The sequence below is a fragment of the Alligator mississippiensis genome, chromosome 10 (assembly GCF_030867095.1).
Source record: "Alligator mississippiensis isolate rAllMis1 chromosome 10, rAllMis1, whole genome shotgun sequence".
Lineage (NCBI taxonomy): Eukaryota > Metazoa > Chordata > Crocodylia > Alligatoridae > Alligator > Alligator mississippiensis.
The window spans coordinates 19458330-19476855 of record NC_081833.1 but is presented as its reverse complement, the minus strand read 5'-3'; the positions used below and the strand labels follow the sequence as shown (position 1 = coordinate 19476855).

Here is an 18526-nt window from a genome sequence, read left to right as displayed (position 1 = left end):
CCCCCCCCCCCCCGAACCCCGAGGCGCCAAACTTGAGAGGTAAGAGACCTAATTCAAAATCTCTATTGGGGTTTCGGAGGAGGACTGCCTGTAGGCTCCCAACTTGGCCATGGTAACTGGATCTGAACCTTGTTAAAACAGGTCAGTGTGAACCTTACTGCCGGCTAAAATTTTCTGTCTGGTAAAGGATCCCATTTTGTGTCTGGTAACGTACATTTTATTTAGGGAGAAACTGTTTGAGGCACCTTCATCCAACAGCACATCGGGCTTGTAGTTAATTAACTAAGGCGCTGTGGGGGAGGAGGTCTGGCTGACTGAATAAATGTGCATGTGTGTGTATTTAGAAATATGAGCCACTGACCAGGACTGAGACTACGGTTGGGTTCAGCCGCCCCAATTCTGCCTGACAGGGCAGTTTTAAAAGCAAGGGGGCCCAACTGAAACCTCGTGACCCAGTGGACAGGGCTTATTGAATGAATGTGTGTGTGTGTGTATTTAGAAATATGAGCCAATGACCAGGTCTGAGACTACGGTTGGGTTCAGCCGCCCCAATTCTGCCTGACAGGGTAGTTTTGAAAGCAAGGGGGCCCAACTGGAACCTGGTGACCCAGTGGACAGGGCATCTGAGTGATTTTGTCTTTTCTAAACCCCTTGTCCCAGTAGCTTCTGCCGAGAGCAGGAGTGAAAGGATCCCTCTTGTGTTTCCCTCCCCATTTCCATTTTATGAGCCAGTGTTGGGTCAGAAGCCTTTTGTCTGGGCAGTGAAAAACTGCGGGGCAAGGCACTGAGCGGCCCGGACATCCTAAATAAGCCTCTCCTACGTCTCCCTGTGTGACTGAAAATGGGAACAAGTCAGTCTAAACAAGTTCCTGTCCCCGCTAAGGGGACTCCGGCATGCTTTATGTACACACACTATTCTCCCAAGACTTGCAAGTACCTGGATAAGTGGAACTGGCATACTAGGGATGATCCTGTGGAGCATTTTCCACAGGAAGGAACATTTGATCAGGATAAAATAGTGCACTTGAGAGGGGCTTTAGAGTCCCGTGGATCCAAAACACCACAAAACCAGTGGGACGCGTTCTTTTATTGGTATGATGAAATGTCCAAAAGGCGGACAGAATCTCAAACTAGGAGCCTAAAAGACTCTCAAAAAAAATTAAAACAGCAGTTAAAAGCTGTTCGGGAGAAATTGGCTGCTCCCCCAAATTACGCGCCGGCCACCGCTCCGATGTATCCAGCATTGCTTGGGGCGCCCCCACCACCGGAGCCAGCAGAGGATATCCTTGACCTTTGTTCGAACCCTGCTCTCCTGGGACTCCCACATCAGCAACAACCGGTTCAACATCAGGCTGTAGCCTAGGCTAGTAACCCGTTAGCTGAAGCTCCTTCAGTAAATCCATCCATGGAGCTTAATAGTCCGGACTCATCCACCATATCTGCCACTCAATCATCACCAGTGTGGCAATTTACTCCTGGGTCACAACCCACCACAGGTGTATTTAGAAGAATGGAAATAGGCATGGAAAGATCTCCCATCAATCTGAGATCCCGAACTGCACAAGTTTACCCCCTAAGACAAATGCCAGGCATTGGCACCGATGGACAAAATATAGTAACTGTGCATGCACCCTGGACTCCAGGTGATCTCTACGATTTAACTCAAAAATTCCCAAAAAAAAGGGAAGACCCAAAAAAATTTCAGAAAGAATTGCAGACTGTTATAAATTGTTATAATCCAACATGGGCTGACATTAATCAGCTCATGCGATTGATTTTGCCCAAGGAAACTATGCTACATCTGTACGCCGCCTTTACTTGGCCAGATCAAAACCCAGGGATTGGCCAAGACTTTATTGACAAGAGAAATGCTTTGGTTCAGACGGTTCTCACAATTTGCCCAAAAAAGGCAGACTGGACCAAAATAAATACCTGTAAACAAAACAAAAATGAACACTCCAGTGACTATTTAGAACGCCTCAAACAGGCATTTGAACGATACTCAGGAATGGATAACCCAGTCGGAAATGCTAAACAAGCAATAGTGGCAGCATTCGTCCAGGAACTTAACCCTAAAATTGCTGAGAAAATTCAAACAGTAATTATTGGCTGGGAAACTAAAGATTTGACCGAAGTCCTTGCTGCGGCTAACCATTTTCATAACAAATTGGAACGGTCTAAAGACAATGCCGAGTTTAAGTTAATGGCCTTACAGATTTCTCAGTTGCAGGGTCCAGGTAGAGGAAGGGGACGAGGACGGAGAAGGGGAGGCCCGGGTAGATTCAGGGGAAGAGATAGATCCTTGAGCCCACAAAACCCAGGCTATGGGAACCAATGTCATTATTGCAAGCAAGAAGGACATTGGAAATCAGAATGCCCCAACTGCCCTGGCCAAGGACCCAGACCCCAGCCCCCACCTCCACTTCCAGTCAATTTTCCCAGTGTTGAATAGGACGGCCTGAGGGACAGCGACATCATTGCTCCTTTGCTTGCTACTGACCAATCTGGTCCGTTTGTTAAATGCCTTATTTCTGGTAAACCTGTCTCCTGTCTTGTCAACACCGGAGCGTCCCGCTCCACGCTAAAGGCTGCTGAGTTTCCTTTTCTACCTTATTCTCCTGAAACTGTTAATGCTGTCGGTATAGGCGGACAACCTATCCCACATCCCGTCTCTGAACCTGTCTCCATCTCTATTGGCCCTTTGTCTGAAAACCATGCCTTTCTTCTTAGCCCCTGTGCACCTGTCAACCTTCTTGGTAAGGATTTGCTGTGTAAACTGGGATGCGTGATTTATTGTAGCCCAGATGGTGTTTACCTTGAGGTACCGGAACATAGGGAAACTGAGCTTGTGGCTTTGCTAACCCAGGAGTACTCTGATCCTGACACTTCCTACTTGCAAGAGGAACTGTTGGCACGAGTACCTCCACAGCTGTGGTCCACCCATGCGAATGAAGTGGGGCACATGCTGAGTGCTGAACCAGTGCGTATCATCCTGAACCCTGCCAAGCCACTTCCTTGTGTCCCACAGTACCCCATCTCAAAGGAAGCTGAGGAAGGGATCAAGCCTGTCGTTTCCTCACTCCTTGAGCAAGGGATTATTGTCCCAATACGCTCCCCTTGCAACACACCTATCCTACCTGTCAAAAAACCTGGTAAAGACACGTATCGCTTTGTACAAGATCTTCGAGCTGTAAATGCCGCTGTTTTACCCGCTTTCCCCGTGGTCCCTAACCCTGCCACTATTCTTTCCTGTATCCCTTCAGATGCTACATATTTCACAATAGTGGATCTTTGTTCTGCTTTTTTCTCTATCCCCGTTCATAAGGATAGCCAGTATCTGTTTGCATTTACTTATCAGGGATTTCAATATACCTGGACAAGACTCCCTCAGGGATATACAGAGTCCCCAACCCTGTTTTCCCAGATCCTAAAAAAAGATTTGGATCCTATCATGTTCAAAGGGGGGTCCACCCTTGTTCAGTACGTTGATGATCTATTGTTAGCCTCACCCACTTTAGAGGCCTGTAAACAAGATACTTGACACTCCTCACAGCTTTAGCTCAAAAAGGCCACAAGGCCTCAAAATCTAAATTGCAACTCTGCAAGTCTAAGGTACATTATTTAGGGCATGATATCTCAGCAGGAGAACAACACCTTTCCCCTAGTAGAGTTGAAGCTATCCTCAACATTCCCAAACCTATGACTAGAAAACAGATGAGGGGATTCTTAGGTGCAACGGGTTATTGTAGACAGTGGATCCTGGGTTATGCTGCTTTTGCAAAACACTTGCAAGCATTCACTCATGATACCACCCCGGAACCCCTCCCTTGGACTCCTGAAGCCGAACAAGCATTTGTGGCCCTTAAGCAAGACCTCACTCTTGCTCCCGCTCTTGGACTTCCTAATTATAAGAAACCCTTTACCTTGTTTTGTCATGAACGGGAAAGAATCGCTTTAGGAGTACTCACTCAGCTGCATGGTGAAAATCATCGCCCAATTGCATATTACAGCTCTGCCCTTGATCCCGTAGCTGCGGGACTTCCTCCTTGCCTCCGTTCAGTTGCAGCTGCTGCCTTGTTGGTTGAAAAGGCAGATTCTCTAGTTTTGGGACACTCTTTAACCATTGCAGTTCCACATGCTGTGATGGCCCTTCTGCTCAAGGGCAAAACTCAGCACATTTCCAATTCCCGCCTTACTAAATATGAGAAACTTCTACTGTCAGCTGCAAATGTAACCTTAAATCGCTGTTCAATTCTGAATCCTGCGTCACTTCTGCCTATTGCCTCTGATGGTGAGCCTCATGATTGCCTGTCTATCACAACTCAATTGTTAACCCCTCGAACTGACCTCAAGGACATTCCTATCCCAAACTCTGACCTTGTTTTGTTTGTTGATGGTTCCTATCTTAGAAATGATGCAGGCAAATTAGTTGCGGGATATGCAGTATGCACTCAGTATGCTGTTTTGGAAGCCTATTCTTTACCCCAAGCTCGTTCTGCTCAAGTTGCTAAACTCACTGCTTTAACACGTGCTTGTATTCTTACAAAAAATCAAACCACAACCATTTATACTGACTCTAAGTATGCTTTTGGTGTTGTTCATGATTTTGGACAAATCTGGAAACAAAGAGGGTTCCTCACTTCATCAGGGACCCAAATCAGTCATGGTTGTTATATAAAAGCGCTCTTAGAAGCTGTTCAATTGCCTCTTGCTATTGCTATTGTTAAATATAAAGCTCATGAGAAACCCTTTGATAATGTCACACGAGGAAATGATCTGGCAGACTGTTCTGCCAGAAATGCGGCCCTTTCTGGCCCACAGGCTCCTAACTCTGTTTTTGTTTGTTTTTCAGCAGACCAGTCTCCTTTGGCTAGCCTTTCAAGTCTGGCCCTTCTTCAAAATCAGGCCCCAAAAAAGGAAATAAATGACTGGCTGCGTGCAGGATGTTCACTGCACCCCGACTCTCTCTGGCGCTCCCTGGACGGCCGCCTGGTGGCGCCTAGAGAGCTTTTGCCACAACTTGCTCGTTTAACCCACTCTGTGGCCCATACGAGCAAAGGGGGGATGATTGCTACAGTACAAAGAAATTGGTTTGTCCAAATTTTCCTTCCATGGCACAACAGTACTGTAGCTGCTGTCCCATCTGCTTAGCTCACATTGGGCAACGGGTAAAAACGACACCCGCAGCCCATCCCCCTCCATAGGGACCATTTGTAAATCTGCAAATTGATTTTGTGCAGCTACTTAAGTGCTGTTCTTATGAGTACATTCTTGTTATTATTGATGTGTTCTCTGGATGGGTGGAAGCCTACCCATGCGTACATGCTGATTCCATCACTGTAGCAAAGAAATTGCTCAAAGAATTCATCCCTAGATTTGGATTGCCCCTCACAATAGATAGTGACCGTGGCACCCATTTCACAGGACAGATAGTAAAAAACATCTGCCAAGCACTCAACATACAGCAACACCTACACTGTAGTTATCATCCACAATCAAGTGGTGCTGTAGAACGTAAAAACTCTGATTTAAAAACGCGCATTTCGAAGGTTTGTGCTGAAACAGGCCTCAAATGGCCTGATGCGCTGCCCATTGCTCTTATGCACATCAGAAACACTGTTAACAGAAAACATGGCCTAACCCCTTATGAAATACTCATGGCACGACCCATGAGGATGCCAGCTACACCACCTGTTGCCCCACACCAAACAGACCTACAATTAACTGATGAAACTGTACTAAATTATTGCAAGGCATTAATGAAGTATGCCAGGTCTGTTCATTCACAGGTCCAAGAAGCCTTACCTCAACCACCGGATGTTCCCTGTCACAACCTCGAACCAGGGGATTGGATCTACGTAAAGGTCTATCAATGGAAAAACGCACTTCAACCCAGATGGAAAGAACCTTTCCAGGTACTTCTGACCACTAATTCTGCTGTTCGTTGCCAAGGTCACCAAACGTGGACTCACGCCTCGCACTGCAAGAAGGTATCATCTCCATTGGACCCCGAAGCAGCTGTATTCCAACCAAGGTTGGGATCTTTCCCTGAGGCCAAGGACAAAGACCCGCAGGACCTCACTCAGGCAAGTGAGGAGCATCAGGGTGCAAGTGCTAGTAACCTCTCCCCTGAACCCAACACCTCAGCCCAGCTGGATTCATCAGTTGAAGAACGAAGATATCATCTTTGGCCTCGAAGAAAGTGAACGCTCCCATTCGGAAGATCACCACCTCGATCAAGACCAAGAGCCAACATTATCAGTCCTTTAGGTAACTTGAGCCCAGAGGACGAAGAAAGACTTTGGCTGCCATCCTGGGTTTGGCTGGTAGTGTTCTTTTTCTTACTGGTGCTGGTTATGTTTGTTGTTAAGATTCTTTGTCCCTCCTGTCTCTAAAAATGGCACTGATGTCCTTATATATCACACTTGGGTATCTCAGTATCACCCAAGTGGGGTGGGAGAAAAATTTGTATTTGCAGATCTCCCATGCGGTGGCTCAAGCTGGAAATAAAAGTGACTGCTGGATATGCTCTCACAGCCCAGCGCACCTACACCAAGGAATCCCAATGATCGAAGTACCAATATCCCTCCAGCAATGGGGAACAATAAACGGTGGCTTCGTTAGACACTACTCGTTAGCTGCCCATCGGTCCACTCCTAAAAAATGGAGGGCTGCCCCTGCTAACTGGATAATCTCCCCAAGAGTAGAGGCGCCTTTCTGTTACAGATCCAACAACACCGGAGCTTATAATAAAGCCACACCTGTAGGACACTACCCTCATTGCCTAACTACTCTAGATTATAGCCCTAGTAGCACCAGTGGAATCCTGTTGGGTAACGTACCCTCTCTCAGTTGTACAGGATTCATGGTCTACAACTTTTCTAAGGAACCTCATGTTGCTCTCATTGCAAACAGATCGGAATTTTACATTGACTCCAGTTTTACTTCTTGTAATATATCTCGGTCCAGCAGGATAGCAGCTAAACGTGGTCCGTCCTATACGATGCATATCAATCGAAAGTGCCGGATATGGCACAACACCTGTCGAGATTTGAGTACCCTTTCTGCCCCAGGCCTTTGCTGGCTCTGTGGAAACAGGGCTCATAAAATCTTGCCCTGGAATTGGGTGGGGGCATGCACTCTTGGACGTGTTATCCCTGGTTTCGAAATGCATAGTGCAATATATCTGGAACAAGTAAAAAATTTCAACCATCACATGAAAAGGGCGGTTAACCCCTTAGCTACCAGAAACACAGGGTTCCATCAATTTGTGAAAACCTTCATACCGTGGCTTGGAATAAGAGAATTGGAACTAGCTATAATTAACATTTCAGCCACAATGGAAGCTATGGGAAATGCCACTGCGGATGCAATTCAGGCTCTGCAAGAAGATATCTCCCAGATCTCACAAGTAACTATACAACACCGCATAGCCCTAGATTACCTATTGGTATCCCAGGGAGGAGTATGTGCCTTAGTAAACTCCACCTATTGTGTCTATGTCAATCAGGACATGCGAATCGAAACTGGCATTCGCAAAATCCGAAATCAGTTAAGGGTCTTACATCAAGTGGCCTCAGAAAATACTGACTGGGGTCTAGAAGAAATGTGGTCTTGGCTAACCTCCTGGCTCCCAGATTTCGGGGCCCTTGGCAAGAAAATCCTGTATGGAATATTGTTTGTCTTGATAGTTCTGATAATGTTTTATGTCTTAGTGCAACTGATCCTCTGCTGCATGAAAGCCAGCAGGAGAAGCTTTAGCTAAGGCAAGAAAACCCACAGCAGAGTCTAGAATAATGGTGTTACAAAAGTGTGAGCAGATTGAAAGAAAACATGAAAGGCTGCATGATGAAATAGAGGGGCTCATGAGAATGGAAGTTTAAGGCTAAAGTGAGACTAAATAGTCTCAAAGGGGGGGACTGTGGAATCAGAAAAAATATATGCCTTAAACTTTGATTATTTTAGTTATAAGATGACATAACCGCTTTGTGGAGAATTGCTGGCTCTGTATAGTAGAACAGATAAGAGGAAGTGTTTGTTCTTTGTAACTCCTCTGCAACTGCTTCGCTCACCGTGACCTTGAAGCTAGCAAAAAGTATGCACAAATCTGATTTCCAGGTGCAAGAAGGAGGTTTGTGAACTAACCTCGCCTCCCCCATTAGTTCCCATCCTGATTACAGCAAAGAAATAATGAAGTAATATTATAGCTGCTTTTCATGCTAATTTCACTATATGATCACGTGAGTTGTAAGCAACTGTTAAAAAGTATATAAGCCTCCTGATTTTGCTCTTGGGGGGGGGACCCCTTCCAAGTGCTTGGGAAATCCATGTCACTTTGGAATCCCCCCTACAGCTGTAGTTTCTTTTGAATAAAAGCTTCTGCTGACCTGACCCAAAAGTATGCTGTGTGTGTTTCCACGACACAGTGTTCCAGTCATGTGAACTACCCCACCAAGTTGCTGTTATTTCAATCACATCCTAGTTCCTTGACTGTGTAAGGACTTATGGTTCTCCCTGCTAGTTTCCCAGTTTTTGTGCATTTGTGTACAGACATCTGAGCCAATTACCCTACTTTATCAAACTGTTTTGTGACACAAAACCCTGCAAACCTCATTAAGCCCCATATTTACTTCCAGTCTTCCATTCTCTGCATACGGATTCCTCATACCTTGAGTCAGACCTCTTCTCCATTAGGTAGCTTTTCCTATAATGAGATCAGCCCATTCTTCTACATGGCCAACGATACCTAAGCCACACATTGTAAAGAAGCAGTGACCTTTATAGGCAAATATACAAAATAGTTTTAGCAAGATTTTGCTTTTTTGTGCTTCCAACACTCAAGGTTTAACCACTAAATGCTTTTAGTAATATAAAAATCATTTACTAAGTTAGACTTTCAAAACAGGAAATGTGCCCTTAAGTTATACATGCAAAATGATTGAAGGAATACTTAAAAGCAGGTTCCAGTGTTGTGTACCCAGACCAATATCATAGATTTCATAAACATTAGGGGCTGGAAGAGACCTCATGAGATCATTTGAGTCCAGCCCACCTGCCATAGGGGTCAAATGATCCTGGCAAGATAAACATCCAGATGCCAGATAATTAGCAAATTAACCAAAGGATATTTGCCAAGTTGAACCAACTGAACCCATTTGCCTAACTCAGATCACTAGTGTCTAGTGTTGGACTGTCTCTCCTAAAGGATACTCACCCCACCTCAACTGTGGCTTCACTTTGCTTATCACTCCTCAGCATGATGAAAAATGGAACAGTACATTCAAACACTGTTGCTTGTGAACTATTAAATGCTGACATAAGTATGAATGATCATACGCATGTTGTAGAGAAACAGCTGTTGACTTGCTCTTTCATTATATAGAATTCACTGTTGTACAATCAAGGAACTGTTGAAGTTACAAGGCCCCAGCAAGAGGATGTCAGCAAGGATCAGATGATTTTCCCTTAGACACTACTCCCATTCTATTTTAAGGCGCAGTGAGAGGGCATCACTTATTAACCTGGACAAGATCCACATTATGACAGGAGCTTGGCAACAAGAGAAACATGGAGGACAAAATATAACTAACTCCTGACCCCCTTGTCACTTCTTGTGAGGGCTTATTATGGCCTCGACATACTGGGAATGTTGATGTAGAACAATGGAATTTCATCAGTTCATAATAAAATGTTAGTGCGTGGGTAGCTTGATCTAATGTATCATTATAACCCTTTGCTAGCAACAACACTGCCTTGGAGTTCCCCTTTTTTGTTCAGCTGGGCGCGACCCAGCTTTCTGTATGATGCATTGCCATTTCCAAAAAATGAACAGCTTGGTTTCCAGAAATGCTGAACACCCAACAACATTGACTTAATTCAGTTGGATGTGCAGGTGCTCATCAGCTCAGAGAATCTGGTCCTACAGGGATAAAAATCCAAGTCTAATGAAGGGAGTATGCTGTATGCCTTTACTCTCTCACTGATCTACTGCCTGCTGCAGTTAATGAGACAATGTCAGTAGGAAACTGAAGTGGGCCCCCAAAGCACATGCACTGTAACTGAGCGCTTTTGACTTTTAGTGCACTGTGAGGTATTTATTTTTGAAAAATATGATCCTGTCAACAGCTCTGTGAAGTTGTCTCCAGACTGTTATGTCTCTTCCTCAAGTTTCTGTCGTTTTTAGGAGGCTTAACTGTGGGGCGGAGAATCTAAAATGGCTGGGGGGCGGGAGGGGGGGAAGGGGGAGGAAGTGGAAGAAACTGGATATATAGGTATCACAGAAGTAAAACAGAAATATGTCCCTAAAATGTTTAATCAATACCAAAAAAAAAAAAAAAAATCTAGCAGTGAGAACACTTTTGAGCAAATTAGCTAAACTTTCCAATGTTTTAATTAATTTTAATTTCTTAATAAGGAAGGCCCCAAAAGGCTGGATAAACTGAAGGGAAAATAAGGAAATTAATCCTAAGAAAAATTGAGACTTTTTATAGGCTTTTTCATATACAGAAGTGAATCCAATTAAACTATGTTGATAAAGAGGGCAACTGCAAACATGAGACCCAATAAGAACTTTAATAACTTGGACTTGATCTGGTGACATCATCTACTACTTATTCCATTTTTTTTAAAGTTTGGACAGAAATCAGGCACTGTTTAAATAAGGTCTTGTACAGAATAAATTTCAAAATAATTTATAAAAGAAAAGAGAATAAAAGCATTTAACATTAAATAAATCAAGGATTTTCTACTTTGAAGGAGAAAACCAGGGAAACCATGGGTTTCTCCTTGTAGGCTGGCACTGTTCCAGGCAGCAAAGGGCTGCTGGGGGAGCAGGAGGCAGGGTCAGGAGGCTTCAAGTGCATGTGTGTGCAGATGCATGCACGTGGCAGCCAGGCAGTATGGTGGAGATCAGCTCCCCCTCTCCAGGTAAGTTTATGGGGGTGGGCGGCAGCAGCATGCATGTTGTGCCCCAGCTGCTGCCAGGGGGCATCTCACTTTGGGAGCCATGGTAGTGTGGCACTCCTTCCCACAGTGGATCCTGCCACTGGGGCACTGAGGTGGCTCCTGCTTGGAGCTTGTCCAGTCTGGCTGCAGCCCTGTGCGCTGCTATGGGCATAGAAAACTGGGGAGGGGGGCATGTGCCCACCATGGCCAGTGCCCACACCTGCTGTTCTTCACACATCCACCCTGTTCCCCACACACTGGGGGCTGGAGTCTGGGGGTGGGGGGCAGCAGGTGAGGAGTGAGAGGCACCAGTAAAGTGGCTGTAGATTGGGAGTGAGGGGCAATGGCAGGGGCAGGGCACCAGCATATCAGGGCTGCTCAGCACCACAAAGCAGCAGGGAGGGTGAGGGGACAGCCCGCAGCTGGATCTACATCCCGATGAGCGAAGTGGGCAGGGGGAGCTCTGATTTTTCTATGGGAAAAAACCCCCAAAATCAAATGCCAAAATATATAGGTATTTATCATTTATTTTATTATAACGATTGAGGCAATGGTAGGCTTCCAGATTGCTTTAAAATTGTAAATATATCAATAAAACATTGTGTTCAACTGATACATATATATACACATAATGGAGTACTGTGTCCAGTTTTGTGCCCTCCCTCCTCCCCCAACTACAGAAAGGATATGGACAAGTTGGAGGGAGTCCAGCAGAGGGCAGTGGAAATGGTTCAGGGGCTGGGGCATATGACTTAACGAGGAGAGGCCAAGGGAACTGGGCTTATTTAGTCTGCCTAAGAGAAGATTGAGGTGGGATTTGATAGCAGCCTTTAGCTACCTGAAGGGGGGTTCCACGGAGGATGGATCTGGACTGTTCTCAGTGGTGGCAGATGACAGAACAAGGAGCAATGGTATCAAGTTGCAGCAAGGGAAGTTTAGGTTGCATATTAGGACAAACTTTTTCACTAGGAGGGTGGTCAAGCATTGGAACAAGTTGCCTAGAGAGGTGGTGGAATCTCCATCCTTGAAGGTTTTTAAGGCCTGGCCTATCAAAGCCCTGGCTAGATTGATCTAGTTGGTGATGGTCCTGCTTTGAGCAGGGGGTTGGACTAGATGTGACCTCCTGAGGTCCCTTCCAACTCTAATTTTCTATGATTCTATGAGTACATTTGTATCCCTATTGAGCAGAAGCATAATTGAGGGGGAGGAGGCAACTAGCCCCAGGAGCCCACTTAAAGGGGTACAATGCCTAGTGGGAAGAACCTGGTTGTTACGCCTCTGTTCGTTTCACTCACTTATCCATTAGCCTGCAGACCATCACCACTTAGTTATTTGCCTTTGCACAGTCTGCCTTTTGTGATGTGGCTATCTGTCCAGTGGAAGATGGTTATCAGAGCACAATTTACTCTTCAGCTGTTTGTCACAGTTTGTGGTTGAACTGGCAAAGCAGGTTTAGGCTCACTTCTTGCCTTAATTCACATCTGTAAGTGCTGAAAAAAGTTTGATATGTCCATCATCCTTCAATTTAAACAATAGTTATTTCTTGAAGGCACAGAAGCATAATTGTTTAGTACTACAAGATCTCTGGATACACAGATAACGGTCTGTTCAGGACAAATTGAGTGATCCAGTTTTTCAGTAGGAGTCCGTGCGTGTCCTCCTCATAGCAGCTTCAAGACTTTCCATAGGTGGTTTCCATACCATCTTGCTGCTCAGCTGCAAGAACACAGTTTCCATAGGCGGTTTCCATACCATCTTGCTGTTCCGCTGTCTGAAGCAGTGTTATCCTTTCTGGCCAAAAGTAGCTGTTTCCTTTTGATTATATCCCTTTATACTTTTATCTCTTTTTTAATGACATCAGGGTCTTACTCAAGTAGGCTCTTGGTGTTTGGTGCACTGTCAGCTAACAAAAGGCCATCTTGGTGGAATTTTGTTCAGGGTTCATGTTGCAATGATTTTCTTCAGCCTTGACTACTTAGGCTTAGTGTTGATGGCTGAAGGGTGTGTATCATGAGTTTATAGTAGTGTAACACTACCCCTTTTGACTTGTGTAACTAGCCATAATTCAGTGTCTTGTAGGCTATTCCTTCTATGAGAAGAAATTGGTGATGGAGTCTGGGTATCTTTTGATGCAAGTTTGTCTTCAAGAATATACAAATTCCTACCACCTTGAGTATAGGAAGAATCAAGCAATCAGATTTCTCCACTCAGTTCCAGACTTCTTAGTCAACACCTTTACCCAGAAAAACCCTCTCTGGTCTTCTCCCACTGCCACCTACCTGTGCTGTTCAGGCTGTGTTAAAGCTTTCTTCTTTGTGTTTTCTCATTCTACACCAGGGGTTGGTGATGTTTTAGGCCAGAGTGCCAAAAACACCCCAACCTTGACTTATAAGATGTTGGCGTGCCAGGGGCAGATGGTGGGGGGAGCAACTAGGGGCCTGATCCTAGTTGTGGAGGCACAGCTGCAGCCCCTCCCCCACCATTGCCCAAAGGTGTGCATGCACCCACTACCAGCAACAGGCTGGGGCAGGGCTCCACAGACTTCGGCGCAGCTGTTTGCAGCCTCCCTGCTGCCTGCTGTGAGCAGCCTCGGTTGGCTGTGGCAGGCGGCCAAGAAGCTGCAAGCCTCTGCACTGAGGCCTGCAGAGCCCTGGCCCAGCTTGTTGCTGGCAGCAGGTACACACACGTCTCTGGACAGACAGTGGGGGAAGGACCAAGATTGTGCTGCTCTGGCCCCTTCCCTGCCATGCATCCTGAGGTGTGCGTGCACCTGCTGCTAGCCACAGAGCCCAGACTGCTTGCAGCAGGCAGGCTGCGAACAGCTGCATCGGGGTCCAGAGCCCCAGTCTGGCTCTGTGGCTGGCAGTGGCCGCATGCATGCCTCAGTGTGCACGGTGGGGAAGGGGCCTGGGGCAGGCCCAAGCCCCTTGCCTGCCACGCACCCTGAGCCATGGAGCTGGGCTGGGGCTTTGAACCCCAGTTCACTGGTTGCAGCCTCCCGTCTACCTGCCACAGCCAGTCTGGGCTCCAGGCAGGCTTGTGCTGCCTGTCACAGAGCCCAGGCTGCTCGCAGCAGGGCTTGCAGCCTCTCCGCCACCTGCAGCCAGGCTCTGCCCTGTAGCAGCCTCTCCGCCACCTGCAGCCAGGCTCTGGCCTGTGGCAGCTGCCTAGGGCCTGAGCCAGCTGTGGTGTGCCGAGCAGAATGGCCTCACATGCCATCCTCTGGCATGTGTCCCAGGAGTTGCTGACCCGTTCTACACTGTGAATTGTATTATCTTCAGGCATATATGTACACAAACCCCTCCCACCTCACACACCTCTTACCAAATAATACTTAGCTGAAGCATGTCCCCCCCAGTGTTTGAATACTTGAGTAGCCTTTATAGCCTGAGAAACTTCACTGTCTCATCTGAAATGAAAGGTGGTGGCTAAACTTACAAGTTTTAACAAGGTGTTCTCAAACCTGTGACAGTGGGTTCAAAGAATATATGTCACTAACGGGTTTGGGAAACAAAGTGAGCAAATATTTATTTGGAGTAACTTTATTTTAAAAATTCTTGGAGTAATATTTTAGTCTGAGGCAAAAATATTTTGAATTAAATCTTGATGGTTACTCAGAGGCAACTGGATCTAACTTCATTTACTGCAGGCAATCAAAATGTTATCAGAATACATACTTGCACCCATATCCGGATCCTTGAAAAGAGTATTTTTTCCCTAAAGTGAAAAACATTTGTGAACAAAACTGAGCGGGGGGAAATATTTATACCAAATTGGGAAAAGCAGGGATTTTTTAAGAATATTTTATTAGATGCCCCAAAAGCACACCTCTGTAGTTACAAAAGCTTCCTTTGCAGTCAAGTAAAAAAAAAAAAAAAAAAAAAAAAAGACATTATGATTAAAGGGGAAGTGAAGGCAGCAGTAAAAAAGAAAATATAGTAACTGAAAAGAAAACAGGGAAGCTGATAGCCATGAGTACAAATCAGCTGTTTGGAATGCAGACAATTCACAAGGGGAGGGTATTGATGATAAGTGTATGGCCATTGTGGTGAAGGACAATAAGAAGAAATGTTTTTAATATATTGGTGAAAAAAAGAAATCCTAACAATGGTGTAAGTCTGATACTATGCAACTGTCATAAAATTAGTAGTTATAGTAATGGCAGAAGTATTCAACAGATTTCAGTTCTATGTTCAGAAAAAAGCAGGAAGAGGTATTTTTATCTTACTATGATAATGAAATGTTTTCTATTCCAGCAGCTAGCAGGGGGATGCTGAACAGCAATGCCTAATTGCTTTTAAATCTGATCACAAAAAGTAATTGTAAAAGTGCAAATGGACATTCAGTGGCATATACTTTAGCGGGCCCTGTGGGGATATGTTCTTGGCCTAGGTTATTTAATATCTGTATCAAAGATTGGGTAAAATTTCCAGATGACAAAAACTGATGTGGGACAATCTATGGAGAAAGAAGAGAGACCAATTGAGATTGGTTGCTTAGTTATAAAAGCTTGTTTGGACGACATGGATTTTAACACAGCTGAAGCTACAAGCTTATTTTGAGGAAATCTCAAATCTGCATTCTCCAAGGTACTTCAGTGAAACCTGCACACTTCTCTATACCATTGAGATCAGAGCCAAAGGAATGTAGGTCATTTGCCTAAGAAGGTGAATTGTCTCTTCAAGAGTTCCTACTCTCCAGGATACATTGCAGTGAATTGGAAGAGAACCAGCTGGATGAGGGCACCCAGAGTTGTGCTGTAGTTAAGAAAGTAAATGCAACCCTTAGATGTATAAGGAGGGAATCTCACAAAAGAGTAAAGCAGGAGTATTCCCTCTGTATAGGACATTAGTGAGATAATTGGGTGTCAACACTTTGAAAAGGATGTTGGCCAAATGGAAACAATTTGGATTTGAAATCTGGAAAATCTGCTGCATAGCGACTAGAAAAGCTCTGTTTAGTTTATGCAAGAGAAGGGTAAGCAGTGACTTGATCATGATCTTAGAAGGGCCATTTCTAAGTAGCCACATCTTTTGTCTAGAAGAAAAAGGCATAACAAGCTCCAGTGATAGGGGAAGCTGAAAATAGAGAAATTCAGACTAGAAATAAATAGCAAATTAATCATAAAGGTAATTAACTAGAGGAACTTACCTAGGATTGAAGTAAATTTTCCATCATTTTGAGTCATTAAATCAAGACTTAAAAAGAAATGGTACGACTCAAACAATTTGGATTTAATGCAGAAATTGAGGTTCCCTAGCTGGAGATCAGACTAAGTGACCGCCTGCCCATGAACTCTGTGCAAGAGTCTTGACTTTCTTGCTACTGTGAATGATGCAGAACCGTAACATCCAGTGTCCCCACTCAGGATCAGAGCTTCATTGGGCTACACACATTAAGACCATCCTTGACCAAACAGCTGACAGTCTGGGAAAAGGATGAGCAGTGACACAGCTTCAAGCTTCCTATCTTACAGGTATGCACAGACAAAACTCTTATATAACTTCCTGTTCCACTCTCTATGGAGGCACCCTATCAAAGAGTGAAAGCTTCTGCTCCTCATTAAACATAATGCACTGTCACACTTTCATGCTCTCTGTGCTGGATGTTTTGGCTTCCAGCAGGAAACTCCAACTAACAAAATCCATAGGAAAGCCACATCAAACTGTCAATGAAGGCAGATGTGCCTGGAATACAAGCTTCAAAGTCAGCAAAGCCATATATGAGAGCATCATGGGGACTGGATGGGAAAACAAGGAAGATGATGAGTGGCAAAGCAAAGGTATGGAGAGCATTAGCGGATGGTGGTTTCTGGCATTTGTAGGCTTAGATTAGCTGCTTGCAATAGGGTCCAGATCCCTGACTGAGGCCTTTGCAATAGTGCAATCAAAACCTCCTTAATAAATCTCATGCACTCAGCCTGTCACCAGAAAGAAAGAAGACCATGTGTTCCTGATGGGTCACAATTTCTGTGTTGTAGGTGCCTGTCCTGTCCCCCAGCAGACTGATTGCTTGAAGGAGCCACTGCTCTGTGGACATGGTACAACTGAAATAAACTTGCCAAATAGCATGTGTGCATGAGGTCTTGGAGCCCACAGTTCTGTGAGGGATAAAAAAATTAATGTACATAGACCACCCTCTCACATTGTTGGATGCCAGCACTCCCTGCTGCTTTGCTCATTTCCCCATTTGCTGCATCCACAAGCCAGCACCTGGAAATGAGTGGAAGTGGGCTTGTGGACTGAGGTGCCATTTTGGTTCACCCTCTTCCTCTGACAAAAATCTCTTGTACACTTGCCCCTGGATGGACAGATGCTCCTTGCATCCCTTCTCCATGCTAAGGGCTCCCATTTTCAACCATGAATAGCATGAGGTCTTGCCAAGAATGAGGATTTTCATAGGGGTTAAGTTTTTTTCTTTAAATGCCAGTCTGGCAGTTGGATCAACTGTGCTTAAAAAAAAAAAGTAATAACTGGTCAAAAAACCAGGTAACTCCTAGAAGTAGATAGCAGCTCATCTGGAGGATTTCTAGTCTATGCAACATCCAAGGGGGACAGTTGCCTACTTCTAAAACTGTCACTACTTCTATGCAGCATTTAGAGAACTAGCACTCCCACCAGGATTCCAGTTGCAGAGTCTCTTAACTAGTGGATGAGCGCTTGGCATCTGATGCTGAGCTCTGATATGTGTTTTGGCCTTTTCTCCACACCTCCTGTTTCATCCCATGGTAGCAGTGAGATGATGAGATGTATATAACCTTAGTGTTAACGTAGCTCTTTGTAGTGGGATGGTGCAGGTGCTGCTGCCTTCTTCCATCTGTTATACTTGCTCCAGTGCAGCCTGCAGCACTGGATCCCTCAGGTCACTTCCAAGCAGCCCGTCACGCTGCAGCACCACTGACTTGACGTCTGGGTATTCTGGAGGTTTCATTTTTGCATCTTCCATCTAGTAGTGAGTTCTGGTACTACCCCATAGAAATGTTGCTTCTAGCTAATGCCTTGCTGAAGAAGCCTTTCATTGTCCTGTATAAAATAAGTATATGCTGTGATGTGATAGCACTGGTTCTTTAGCTTTTCTCAACTGTGATCCTTTTGCTCAGAGGAAAAACGTTTGAAACTCTTTGAATTGCTTTCCCTATCTTTGAACCAGCCAAAAGTCTGTGGTGAGCCATGCCCGCTCCCTTTCCCACGTATGAATCAGTCAAGACTAGATACCAGGTGTCCCCCAAAGAGTCTGGAGCACTTCTTTGCCTATCTAACCCCAGAGCCCCCATCTGTTTCAGCAGTGCAAGGCCAAGTGATATCTGTTCTTGGGCACAGCTTGTGTAAAGATCTTTGGAAACGGGCTTTTTGGATGCAAGACACATTCATCACCCCCTGGCCACTCTGCACGGTGAACTAGCTGGCCCTGCTTGATAAATGCTGTTTCCTTACTAGGAAGAAGGTTGTTCCGTTGCTGTCTGAAAGCCCCCAGGAGAACAGGGAGGAGTTTATGGAAGTCATCAAAGGAGAGCCAGATGGTCATGGGAACATACTTACAAACAACCATACATAGATCTGCTGTGACCCCCACCACCGTCACA

General features: G+C 45.1%; 1 protein-coding gene across 1 annotated transcript; it reads left to right on the top strand.

Annotated features, from left to right (window-relative positions):
* LOC132243547 (endogenous retrovirus group V member 2 Env polyprotein-like) lies at positions 1 to 8872 on the top strand. Its single transcript, XM_059713520.1, has 2 exons — positions 1 to 39; positions 5790 to 8872. Exon 2 carries the CDS (start codon positions 6398 to 6400, stop codon positions 7763 to 7765), a length of 1368 nt encoding a protein of 455 aa, XP_059569503.1. The 5' UTR covers positions 1 to 39; positions 5790 to 6397; the 3' UTR covers positions 7766 to 8872.
* The last annotated feature ends 9654 nt before the right edge of the window (positions 8873 to 18526 follow it).

Bases quoted from the DNA above. Each gene is read 5' to 3' on its own strand.
- LOC132243547 (XM_059713520.1), top strand. From the start codon at position 6,398: ATGGCACTGATGTCCTTATATATCACACTTGGGTATCTCAGTATCACC.